The following is a 12500-nucleotide window of genomic DNA, read 5'->3' as shown; positions in this document are numbered from 1 at the left end:
TTTATTAACGTAATTAACTTCTTGAATTGAAAAGGATTCTTTTCTATGAAAAAAAAAATTATAAAAAACCCTGAATTAAGGTGCGCCCTGTAAAAAGAAACAGGGAAGGATGTTTGAACATAAGTCCTCCAAACTCTCCCCCCCGCCAAAAAAAAAAATTTTAATTACTTTAGATGTTTTTCTGCTTATTTGCATATGCCTATATTCACTTAATCTAAGTCATGTAACATAAGTATTTAGCTGCAGAAATCCGCTTGTATTTTAAACATGCCTATCTGCATCTATTCTATAAAATTGTAGTAAACCTTGTATTTTCCCCATGGTTGGCAGCGTGTGTGACACTCCTTTTTGAACTGTGTTGGCCTTGGTTACATTTGCAAAAACAAAGCTGAGCTTAAGATTTTGGGCAAGGGCTTGATGAAGTGATAAATCTCTCCTTTAAAATATCTGCAACTTGGAATTGTTTGAAAGAAGTATTTGCTATTATAGGTGGTTTTAACCTATTATTTAGAGTATAGATTATGTACGTTTCTGGCCAGCACTCTGGCCATTTCAGCAGTCCAGACGAAGAGATGCATTTTGGCACTGCTTGTTTGATAAGCGCGTTGTTACGTCTACCTGCTGCTGTCTGTTTTACATTAATATTTTGCTGAATGTAATTGTAGAAAATGTTAAATTTATCAGCATGAGGCTGTAAGCTAATGTAGGAAACCTAAACGTAGAAAATTAGGAAGGGCAAAACTTAGGAACACCAAATGTTAGTCTTGTGGCTTTTCAGATGTTACTACATATGTAGAAGAAAATTTGCCATCGGACCATTTGTAGTCAATGAAAGCTACAGATGCAATCACATACTGACTGGGGCTTTGAAAGAGAGCATGTGAGCTTTTGAGGGATCATCTTAAATATACAGATTTTCCATTTCATTCTGCTTTGTTAGGCTTATTCAAGCTTTTCAGTAAGTTGGATCCCGTAAAAGAAATTTCTTTTGGCGTATCACCTCTCCTATGGGCCATCCAGTGGAAAGGCAAGGGTGGATCTGGTGAAGAGAAGAATTAAAGGCATATTTTGTACCTAAAAAAGATAACCCTGGAAGTAGAAAGTGCTGAAATCTCTAGAAAGAGATCAGAAAATCAGTTTAGGGACAGGGGAAAACTCTCAAGGGATACTGAAGGAAAGCTTTGAGCAGGAGCCTGGGTGAGAAGTCAAGTAAACGTGAGGGTTAAACAAAGATTGTCTGGTGATGTGAAGGTACTATCACGATATTCAAAGATCACAGGAAAGGAAATATCAGGGATAGTTCTTGCAAGCTCCTCACAAAAAAAAAAAAAAAAAAAAAGAAGGTATAAAAAGTTGGCTCTGGGTTTGCAGTTTGTAAGCCCTACAGACTCTGTAAGAAGCTTTTTTTCCTTTCTCTCTCTTTTTTTTTTTTTTTTAAGGGAATTTGCCTGCTAGGCAGGTCTTCCCTAGCTCTCACAGTTCTAATTATTTCCTACTGCCCTAATGCTTTCTCACTATTAAATTCTCCATTGACTGTAATAAAGTCTCCCTACTCTCAACAGCTTGGAGAGCAGCTCTTCTTTTTTTTTTTTTTTTTTTTTTTTTAAAAGCCAGAGAAAGAGGGAGCTACATACAGAGAGAGGGGGTGAGAGGAGTTTGCTTTCCAAGGTGGGGTTTCCCAAGCTGTCCTTGCTCAAATAAGAATCATATCCTGAAATTGGCTGCTCATTTCTGTGTGGGCTGTAGGTAATACACTCTAGCAGGCTTTTGCTACTATCCTATGTGCAAAGTATGCATCTTGCAATATTGTATAGACTACTCGTATAGATAGCACTGGCCTTCATAGAGATTTTTTTTTCCCATCAAGTGAAAATAAATAGAGGGTGGAAATTAATTAAGCTTTACTTGCTGTTCGGGGAAGTGAACTGTTGTTTAATAATCGGATGAGTGTGACAACATATTCTTGAATTTTAGAAAGCAGATAAATTACTGTGCCCAGGACTGACCTACTATTTTTATTAGTCTTGAAGAATTGAGATTGTGTGAAAGGAAAAGATACAGCCTTTAAAATGCAGGATAGCTTTAAGTTCAAGATTGAATATGACACTCTACCTTCAATATCTTTGTCTGACTGTGCCAGTCAGTTAAAAGGATGTTCATTTAAACATCTGATATATAAATAAACCGTAGTACACAGACAGTGAGAAAAATTGTGGCTTATAGTACGGAGACAAATATTTTAGGCAATGCTTGTTTTTTCAGTTGCAGTTAACTTCAGCACAGATCAATTCATCTGATTTCTTAAAGCCTTCCCATGCCAGCCGAGCGCACCTGTTACGACAGATCACTGCGGGAAGGACGCACGCTTTCTCTGCCTGGCACTCTGCGTGCGTGCGCGTGTGTGTGTGCGTGCGTGTGTGGATGGGGGGTCTGCTGGCTTTTCTCTGCAGTAAATCAATCTCATCTGTGGTAATTTTCAAAATTCCGTTTGTCAATTTTATTATAAATCTGTGCTCAAAAATGGCCTTCAGAGACCCACCATGTGAGTGTCCACTTAAAATTTTTGTACTACAGCTTGAATTTTTCGCAATAGCAGTGCTTTCTGTGTTGTGATCCAGACAGTGTTGTCCCATCGATGCCCTTTTAGCCATTTTTGAACTGTTGCTTTACTCACAACTACCATCTTCACTCATGAGGGTATTCTAAATAGTAAAATGATTACTTGGCTTTAAAGAGATTATTTTTAACAGGAAAATTCTATTTTCTCTCATCAAAGATGCTGACTTTGCTCACTGATGCAGATATGATACGTATTCTTTCCCAATGTGCTAAGATACGTCCTGTAGCTCACAACTGGAAGCTCCGTTTCTCTGAAAGACCTTCCAGCACAAGGTGTTTGAGCATACTTGTTTGAGTAGATAGTAGTATATTAAACCTACTACTATAGGTACTTTATTTTACAGTATTTCAACAGCAGTTGACCTAATTAGTGTTTTAATCATATTCATTTACTTATTTAAAAAACACACAGTGAAGTAATTTATGTCTCTGCTTAACTCAAGCTTTAAAAGCTAAATGTTTTAGATAAAGTGAAAAAAACCCCCACTTTTACAAATATTCTCTTAGCTTGTCCAATTTTTTGTTCTCACACATTCAGCTATGTCCTTCATATTTGGCATTTTGATTTATTAGGCAATCTTAAGTATTAAAGACTTTTAACATACCAGTGCAAGACTTCAGATGCATTGTGCCTTGTGTCAATGATGAATTAATTGCAGCAGAGCACAAAAGTTACCATTATTTAAGCCTAGCTTCTCACCTCTGCTTTTACATCACAGGCCAGTTCTAAAAGGCTGAGTTTTAGGCTGTGTCTTAGGGACCGACACACGGTAAACGCATGGGCACGCCAGAGAACGTCAGCTTCGTGGCACCGAGCGCTGCGCACCGCGGGCGCGTCTGGTCTGCACATTGATCCACGCGGGAACCTGAACGCCTTGGCTCGGAGGGCTCACCCCGGAGTGGGGCTGTGGGTCGGAGGGTGCTGCCTTGGCTCAGAGGGCTCACCCCGGAGCGGGGCTGTGGTCGGAGGGTGCTGCCTTGGCTCAGAGGGCTCACCCCGGAGCGGGGCTGTGGGTCGGAGGGTGCTGCCTTGGCTCGGAGGGCTCACCATGGAGTGGGGCTGTGGGTCGGAGGGTGCTGCCTTGGCTCAGAGGGCTCACCCCGGAGCGGGGCTGTGGGTCGGAGGGTGCTGCCTTGGCTCGAAGGGCTCATCCCGGAGCGGGGCAGGCAGCCGCTCTGCTTTGTGGAAGTGGTTATGATGGGAGCAGCCGACCTCCACGTTGCCAGCAGGGAGGCGCAGCGCGCTCCTCGCTCCCTACCGACCAGCAGCTGGAGATCAGCTTCTCGTTTCCCGCAGCACGTGGAAAAGTGCCCTGGAGGCGGTGGGACGGCGGCGGGGCGGGGCCGCTGCCGGCCCCGGGGCGCCCCCTGGCGGCAGCTCCGGTGCTGCGCACCCGTTCCCGCCTCCCGGGCGGCGACGTGAGGGTCCGGCGGGGCGGGCGGTGGGAGCGGCGGCCCTGGGCGCCGGGTGCTCGGGCGCCGGCGGAGCCCGTACCTGGCAGGGCAGAACGAACCCCGCCAGCCCGGCGTGCAGTACACCCTATCATAAAGTAAGGAGGGCTAATTGGGCTACGGTGCGCCATCCTGCTATTTGTACAAATAAAAGACCACATCTTGATGCAAAGTAAACACAAAAGCACTGTTGTGACTATAACAGGGAGTCATATACTAATTTATATAATAAGTGGTTGTGCACGCTTTATTCAAGATTATGGCTGCAAGAAATGGCATGAATTGCTGGGTGTGTTTAATGCTGGATTATAGCAATTTGAAACATGTCAAACACATGGCTAATGCCTCATGCTTCACTCATTCTTGCGTAAACCTGCATAGCCACCATCCATTATACCCTTGGTAACAACACAATTCTGCAAGTAAATATTGTTACACTAAGTAACCTTTCAATTCAAGTTGTTTAGGAAGAGAAAATGCAATCTTGTGCAGTCAGTTCCAGTGTCAGTTTAATGTTTCAAAAGGGAAGCGGTGTAGAGAATAAGTATCTGTACAGTGACTTGCCGGCTTAAAACACGCACACGTGCACGTGCGTGCACACGCGCGTGCAGAAAACATGCAGTTTACTACAGGGGAGAAAAGTAAAACCATAGGTTCTAACTTCACAGGACCAATATTTCTTTTTTCAGTATGGGTGATTGCTTGGTTACCCTGGCAAAATTAGGCATTCAACCTGCAGCACAACCGCACGCTGAAATAATCTACAATTTCCTCCTCTCTTGCAGAGAGCAGCAAATATTTCCCCCATACCTTTGTTTAAAATACCTGGTAGCAGAACTTGTACCTCACCTTTGGCAACGAGAGTTTGGGAATCAGCAGAAGCAGGTGCTGGTGAACATACGTGTCTGTGAATGTGGGTGTGCGTGTGCGTGCATGCCCGTGTAGGCACACTCATGACTGACAGCGAGTGTGACAGCAAGAGGAAAAGAGAAGGATTGGGAAGTGTGAATGTGTATAAATGTGTGTAAACAGGGACCCGTATGTTTTTTTTGTCCTATTTGAAATACTGAACTTTCAGCCTTAGTATCTGGCAGTCATTGTGTTTCCTTTGTATTTGTTTATGGTTATTATGCTGACAACCCGCACTACTGTTGTAAAAGCAAGAAAAAAAGTACGTTAGTTTGCTTAGTGAGATGTTGCAGGTTCAAATTATTCTGCCACCAATGACTGAAATTACTGATGGGTGGGTATCAGAAATGATGCTCGTTTAGATGTTTTCAGTGCTTTAATTTGTGCAGGTGTAGAGTTGGTAGTACACACGTGTGTAGAGATATATTTATACGCGTGTGTGGGTGTGTGTGTGTATGCAAGAGAAAAGAAGGGAAAAGAAAAAGATTCTGTGCTCTTGCTTTTTCCAGCAGCCCCTTTTTCAGTTGACAGCAGTGGGAAGCGGGCTGTGGACAACCAACACAGAGCATTACTCAAGCCAAAGTTTCAGTATTGTTTTTAAAAATCCACTTTTACAACTAGGAAAAAACATTTTATTTTTAACATAAAATTCTAGGGACTCTTTCTTCTTCATATAAATACTTCAGCATTTCTTCCACTTCACTTCCAAATAAATTACCCTTTCGGGTATTGATACTCTATAGTTTCATTCTCTCTGTACACAGCTGTTGGGTCGGATTTGTTGTTTTCTACTGCCAGAGTAGTGTTACTGGTCATGTCATGTTAAAGCCGATTCTGCTGGCTCACGGACACTTTAACTTAAAATGCAGAGCCCGAACTACACTCTGGGGCTTTGCAAGGATACAAAATCCACAAGACATAAAACCCTTTGGTTAATATGAACTGGAAGATGTTTAACCCTTCTCTGCTAATTGTAATGAAAGAGTCGGAGAGATGTAAAAACAGGGGGGGGCTGATGTATTTATTTATTAGATTTCTGAGTGTTTTCTAATGTTTTGATTATCTAACATTTACACCCCTTTGCCCTTTTAATGCGCTTGGCTAAATGTACCACTGTTATTGTCTAACGTTCGAATTTGTAAAAGATGAACCTGTCTGTTGGTTAAATCTTTGTTTGACTAAAAGAGGATTAATGTTTGAATTTCCCGAATTTCCAAATCCTTGTAACGATACAGTTGATGAAGTGTTTTAAATAGATTTCCACTCTGATATACATGTCTTTTTATTGAAAGTAAATATTGTAAAAATCGGGAAGGGCTGCCTGCTCCCTCAGTTGTGGCATACCCGCATTAGAATTTTCATATAACTACTAAGGGCAATCAGACCCTTTTCTCTGAATATTTTAAACATTGTACATGTAAAATTTATGCCTAATTTGAATACTTATTAGCTGCCTAATCTCAGAAAAGAGTATTAGCTTTGTTTTTGCCTTGTAAAATTCATCACTGCGTGTATCACATTTTCCATTTCTATTATTTTTCTTTGCTGATGTTCGTAAGAGTGTTTAAGAAGGGCTGTTTGTTCATAAACACATCTGGTGCTGCTGTTGTTTACTGGGCTATAACAGCTGCCCTCCTTCCTTTATGCTAACTGTGTCTGTGTCGGGCTTTTTGCATCCTGTCATCCTGTTTATTTTTGACCAGACCATCCTTAAATAACTCATCTTTTACTATTTTAACTTTCTTCACACAATATATACTTTCACTGTATCTTGTAGGCGCTTGTTTGTGTTAATTCCTACAGCATTTTGATTAGTATCCCATGCACGCAGTTGAAGTTGTAATGATCCTTTTCCTGCCTTTTTTTTTTTTTTTCTTCAGAGAAAGGGCTATTGCTCATACTTTGCAAGGGAACAAATAACTAAGTTCAATAATTAGGCTAAGCAGCAAGCTTTGTTTCTTGTCCCGACTTTGCTTACATGTCCCTCTCCCTTCAGAGGTGTCTTTTAAAGTCACAGCTCAGCCAGGTTGTTGTGGGGCTCTTTCAGTACGTCGGGAGTGAGGGTGAAGGAAAGTGAGGTCCATTCTGATCCTGCGGGAGCAGGAGAGGACTTTGGTGGCTCTGAGAAGAGACGTTGACCTTTCCATATTACAGATACAAAATGCGCCTTGAAATTCTGGTTTGTAAGGGCACGTTGGTTCTTTATTTACTGCAAAGATTTCAACTGATCTTGGCAGGACATCTCATTGCTATCCTGAAAGTACAGTATATTTATGCAGTGAAAATGATAAAACATTTATTACTGTAGAGAAGGTAATATGCATAATTTATGCTGTTTTTAGCACAATCATTAGTGATATTCTTGATAGATTTTATTTCCAGCTTTCATATCTAATACATGCCTGGAAAATTAATTTTATATCTTTCATTTATTTGCCTATGTTAAAATTGAGTTTTAAGTCATCTTCAAGTGAACAGTTTGATTGCTGCTCATGCATAAGCTTAATTACTTCCCAGGAAGGACAGTATTAAATGTTTTAAATGTCAGAAAAATAAATGAATATCAGCCGTTTGATTAAAAAAATAGGCAATATCTGACGTGTTTGCAGCAGGAGCTTTTTCTTAAAATGCCTCCGAGGCAAAATTTTATTTAGTCACAAAAAAGGAGAAGCCCATTATACTATTTATCATGGGTTGATACCATATGATTTGTAACACCCTTACAAAATTTTAATTTTGTATGATTAGCTGTGCATCATTAAACAACAGCCTTGCATAAGATATGCTGTAAAATTCTGACAGAATCAAGATAGTGAATATTTTAAATAAGGCTGTATAGTCATCCATGGTTGTCAAAGCTAGATAATAGGAAATATAGAGCAGCGTGTGAAATCGTGCCTTCATTTAAACTGGTTTTATAGGTAGACTTTAAAATGTAGTCGTTCATAAATGCTATTGACCATGCTGCGTGCATGGTGTGTTATTTTGGCCGTTAAATGTAAGCACACAAAGATTGCTTATAGAAACCATAATTCCGGTGATTAGTATCTGTATGAAAGCAGAGTTTGCATCGCATTTCTTGGTAAACGGCTCCGCGAGGCTTTTTTCTTCTTGTAAGGATGCTGTCTGTTTAATTGGCAGAGAGGGACATCTTGATAATGGAAGTGTGAAGGTGTAACGCGTGTGTTAATTGATACTTCTTAATCACTTTTAGGTATTAAGTCATGATGCAGGAATCTGCGACAGAGACAATAAGCAACAGTTCAATGAATCAAAATGGAATGAGCACTCTAAGCAGCCAATTAGATGCTGGCAGCAGAGATGGAAGATCAAGTGGTGACACGAGCACTGAAGTAAGCACAGTAGAACTGCTGCATCTGCAACAACAGCAGGTAAGTTTGTTTTGCTTCCTGTTTGTTTTTAAACAAATAAAGGGCTGTTTTCGGACGGGCACCCTTCCGCAGACCCTCCGTGCGTGCTGAATGTGAAGTGTCGTGCAAGTGAGGAGCGTGGGGCGTTATTTGTTGTTGGTTTTGTGCACGTTAATGCTGAAACGCCGGGATCCCGTTTTCGTGGCAGCTACGTCTCGCTGATACCGCCGCGCACCGCCACGCTCGCCTGCTGATTAAAATCCCGCGGCGTATTTATGAAAGTTGTGCCGAAGCCTTGCGGTGCATGTTTTCAGGATCTGTTAGTTTACGGTGCGATTCGGTGGCGTGGGACGTGATGCAGACAGAGCTTTCCACCAGAGGGCCACATTACTTGAGACTTCGCTTCGATCGCGACGAATTGTTCCAAAGTCGGAGCTGGGGTGAAGGGACCAGAGTGACTTCTCACAATAAAGATGCTTTGCTGTCGTAGGTGTAAATAAAAAATGCTGGTTAGTTCAGAGCCACTGCAAAAACGAAACAAAACAAACAAAACAAAGCATGTGCCTGTCTGTGTGTGCATGAGTGTGATTCGGATGTGTGATTTTGAAAATAAGGGAAAAGAGAGAAGCAGCTTTTCTGTAGGTATGTTTCCATTCTCACTTTTAAAACGTGTTTTTTTTTTTTTTTTTTAAATTTTGTCTGTTTGGTGTCTCAAAGAGTTAATGGAAAACTGCTTTAATGTTTTAAACTGTAAAATTAAAGCGTTGTCTGACGGCTGACGCCACCTAATTATGAGATGCAATCAATTAATTTTTTGTCACTGTAAGATTACTTTTCCTTTTAAAACCTGCACAAACACAATTCCTTCTACTTTGTCTACCAAAAGAGTTGCCTCCCCATCAGGGGACGCAGACTGTACTAGTGCAGTGAAGCCCTAACAGCTTGTCTGGTAAACAATTGGGGTCTGATTCTGCAGAGTGCCAGTACCTGCTCTGAACTCCTGAAAGTCTTCTCTGTCTGGTCCTCTCATCTGCTGAGGCCACTCAGCACCTTTGGAGTTCAAACCCTGCATTTATAAATACTGAGGTTTTTCATTACAATGTCAGGTATTGCATTAATAGGAGGAAAGTTGTCTCCTGTAAGATAAAATATTATAAAAATCCTGTCTTACAGTAACATGTTTTAACATGATAGATAAATTGCATGTGTACGGGCCTCTGAAATAACAGGTCATAATAGCTCTTAAAATTGAATAATTCTTAGTGCTGAATTAAGTGGTGTACACTAGCTACATTTATAGTTAAATATTTTAAACGGTGACAGAAAATATGGAAGAATTAAATAGTTGCAGATTGAAATATGAGAAGTTGTTAAGGTTTAAATCTGTGCCTTGCTTCAAATTCAAGTGTATTCTGTTTTAACAATTGAGTACTTACAGTATTACAGTCCGAGGAAATATAGGTTTCAGTGTCTTCATTAAGTTCTGAGCAGGCTTGCACTTATGTGTATATACAAACACACAGTATTATCTATATATGTACACTGTGAATATATACTATTTTTGTATAAAATGATATATATACACTCACGTACATCTATAAATTTAATATTGTTTCCATTGAAAAGCATGCCATCACCTTTGTGCAGGTGTTCAGATTATAACAGCATTTTAAAATCTTTATTGAGAGAGAGTGTATTTAATTTGTGAAAATGTTTAGAAAACCAAATTTAAGTGAAGCACTTTAAAACACAAAAATGCCAACAGAATAATGTGCCACTTACACGTTTCGCAAAGCAGCAGTCCTAGGCATTTGCAGCCAATTTGTCCATACAGTCACAGATTCCAGTAGATAGCATTTGCAAAGACCACAGAGAATAACAACTGAAGATGAAAATATCCAGTTGAGTACTAATAACAGACAGGTTCTGAGGGGACAGGCTTAGAAGTGACAATCTTTTCTTCAAAACTGTGATTAGATCTTAAATAAGCAGACAGGCAAAGTAAAACCATGGGTACAGTTAATAGGACTCAAGAGGCATTTTATAGTAGGGTCTGCACCATAGGATTTAAATACAACTTCAGTTAGGCATATAAATCCTTCTATAAAATATGTTGATGTGAAACATAAACACTAGTAAACATGCAGTAGGATGTCCTTTAGGTAATGGGCATAGCTTTATGCTACTTGTGCTTTTCTTCCTCTTTTTCCTCTTTTTTTTTTTTTTTTTTTTTTCTGTTTTTGACCAGATGCCTTTTGAAATGTGATTTAAGAGGAAAATGATGGCTGGTTTTATTATTGTCACTGTAGTAACTCTCTGAAATGTTATTTTTAATATCCAACTTGCTTAACAAACTTTGACAAGTAGAAAAACAGAGCAAACCTCCTTGTACCTGCAGTTATTATTCTTAAGATTTTTTATTGTTTAAGTATGTGAAAGATATGATGTACTGATGTCATAGTTTAACATTCCTGTTTTGGCTTCTCTGAGTCATTTTATAGGGGATCTTCAAATAAACAAATGAAGTTTGTTATAGATTTTTCTGAAGGAAGCAAGTAAATGATTGCTGATTTTAATACATTTCCTTCAGCTGGGGAACTACGTAAAGCAATGCTAATGCTTAAGAATAGCTATATCAACTGAGTAAAATCACAAAATATGTTTTCTCTGTGAAATGAATATGAATATGGACTGGGGAAGGTTAAATATGAGATTTTAGACTATGTAGGAAGAGCAACTGGGCTAAGTTAAAACATTTGAATTATATACAATTGTCGTCTTGTTCAAGCATTATGATTACAAATTGGTGGATTTATAGAAAGTAAATAAGCTGAAATAATAGACTTCATTAAGTTCTCATAAGCAATTGTATGGGGTTTGGACAGTCCTGTTATTGGCTTGATGAACTATGTTGTTGTGATCTTCATATAGAAAGGAGAAGTTTGACTTAGGGAGTTATTCCTCATCCATGTATGAAGAGAGAATGACAGTATTCTATAATATATTGTAATATATACTTGGTGATAAATGGATTGAGTGCTGTCACAAGTCATCAAGTTGGCTTTGAAGATGTATGACTAGAATGTAAGCAACTTTTTATCTTGCTGTCGATATTTATCAATTTATAAATATTGCTAAAGTGAATGTAGATTTTTATTATTAAAATATGATGCAACCTGTAATCTGCTCAGACTTGTTTCTTCTGCTTTTTTTGGCTTACGACGAGACATTCTCTCTCATATATGTACATTCATACACTTCTGAGGTTTTCACTTTCATTTTTTTTCTTGTCTGTTAAAATCAGTGTTTGATACTAGAATGTATAATACATGGAAAAAGCATATTCTTGATTAAATACATTGACAGATTATTCTGCATTAGATGTAGAATTTTATTTTGATATTAAGTTTGTAGAATTAATTGTTTGTGTCACTAAGGTCAAAATAGTTGCTAAAAAACCATGATTGCTTTACAGGGTAGATTTGAGCTTGCATTTTGAGTATTCATTAAGTCAGTTCTACCAAGATAATCTTTTTAAATGTTTTATAGGAATTTATTGGTAAGAAGCTGTTTCAGTTGACTATGTTTAAAATTATTTTTCCAAAGCAGTTCTATTTTTTGGCATATCACTTGCCACTAGTATTTCATTGGTAAAAAATATAAATAATATTTACAAAAGCCAAAACATAATGCTAGCATTCAGGTTATCCTGATGATGTAAAAATAGAAGTTTTGCTTTCTTTAGTGTTTTGCCCTTGTGATTATTTGAAAAGGAGGAGGAAGATAACAGTTTGGGTTTTTTTGTTTCTTATGTGAAATCTTAAATTAGACATTTACAAAACACTTATGTTTCCATATGTCAGACAGTAGTTCTGTTTACTAAATCAGTAGAAACTTGCATTTTGACTTCTCGAAAGAGAAAATTAATTTTCTCGTACTGTACAGGCAGTTTGTATTAAAATGTGACATAAAAATCCACAACTGCTACACCTGTGGCAAGAACTGATGCCATAAAGAATACTGATGATATGTAGCTTAAATTTAACACTTCTTATTGCATCTGATTGCACTTATTGTTACTTAAATTGACCACGTGTCATATTAGGAAAAAATGTTTCTTCCTAGTGATTTGAAAGTTAAAATTCTGGA

General features: G+C 38.8%; 1 protein-coding gene across 12 annotated transcripts in view; it reads left to right on the top strand.

Annotated features, from left to right (window-relative positions):
• The first annotated feature begins 8204 nt into the window (after window positions 1-8204).
• FOXP2 (forkhead box P2) overlaps window positions 8205-12500 on the top strand; it is a 202336-nt gene continuing 198040 nt past the window's right edge. For all 12 annotated transcript variants that reach the window (XM_086609770.1, XM_086609773.1, XM_086609772.1 and 9 more), the window contains exon 1: window positions 8205-8372. In XM_086609770.1, the coding sequence (XP_086465896.1) occupies window positions 8205-8372 (168 nt within the window). The remainder of the gene's footprint in view (window positions 8373-12500) is intronic.

Source organism: Tauraco erythrolophus, chromosome 4, assembly GCF_009769465.1.
Source record: "Tauraco erythrolophus isolate bTauEry1 chromosome 4, bTauEry1.pri, whole genome shotgun sequence".
Lineage (NCBI taxonomy): Eukaryota > Metazoa > Chordata > Aves > Musophagiformes > Musophagidae > Tauraco > Tauraco erythrolophus.
Note: the sequence above shows the minus strand (reverse complement) of the source record. Positions and strands in the feature narration are given on the sequence as shown.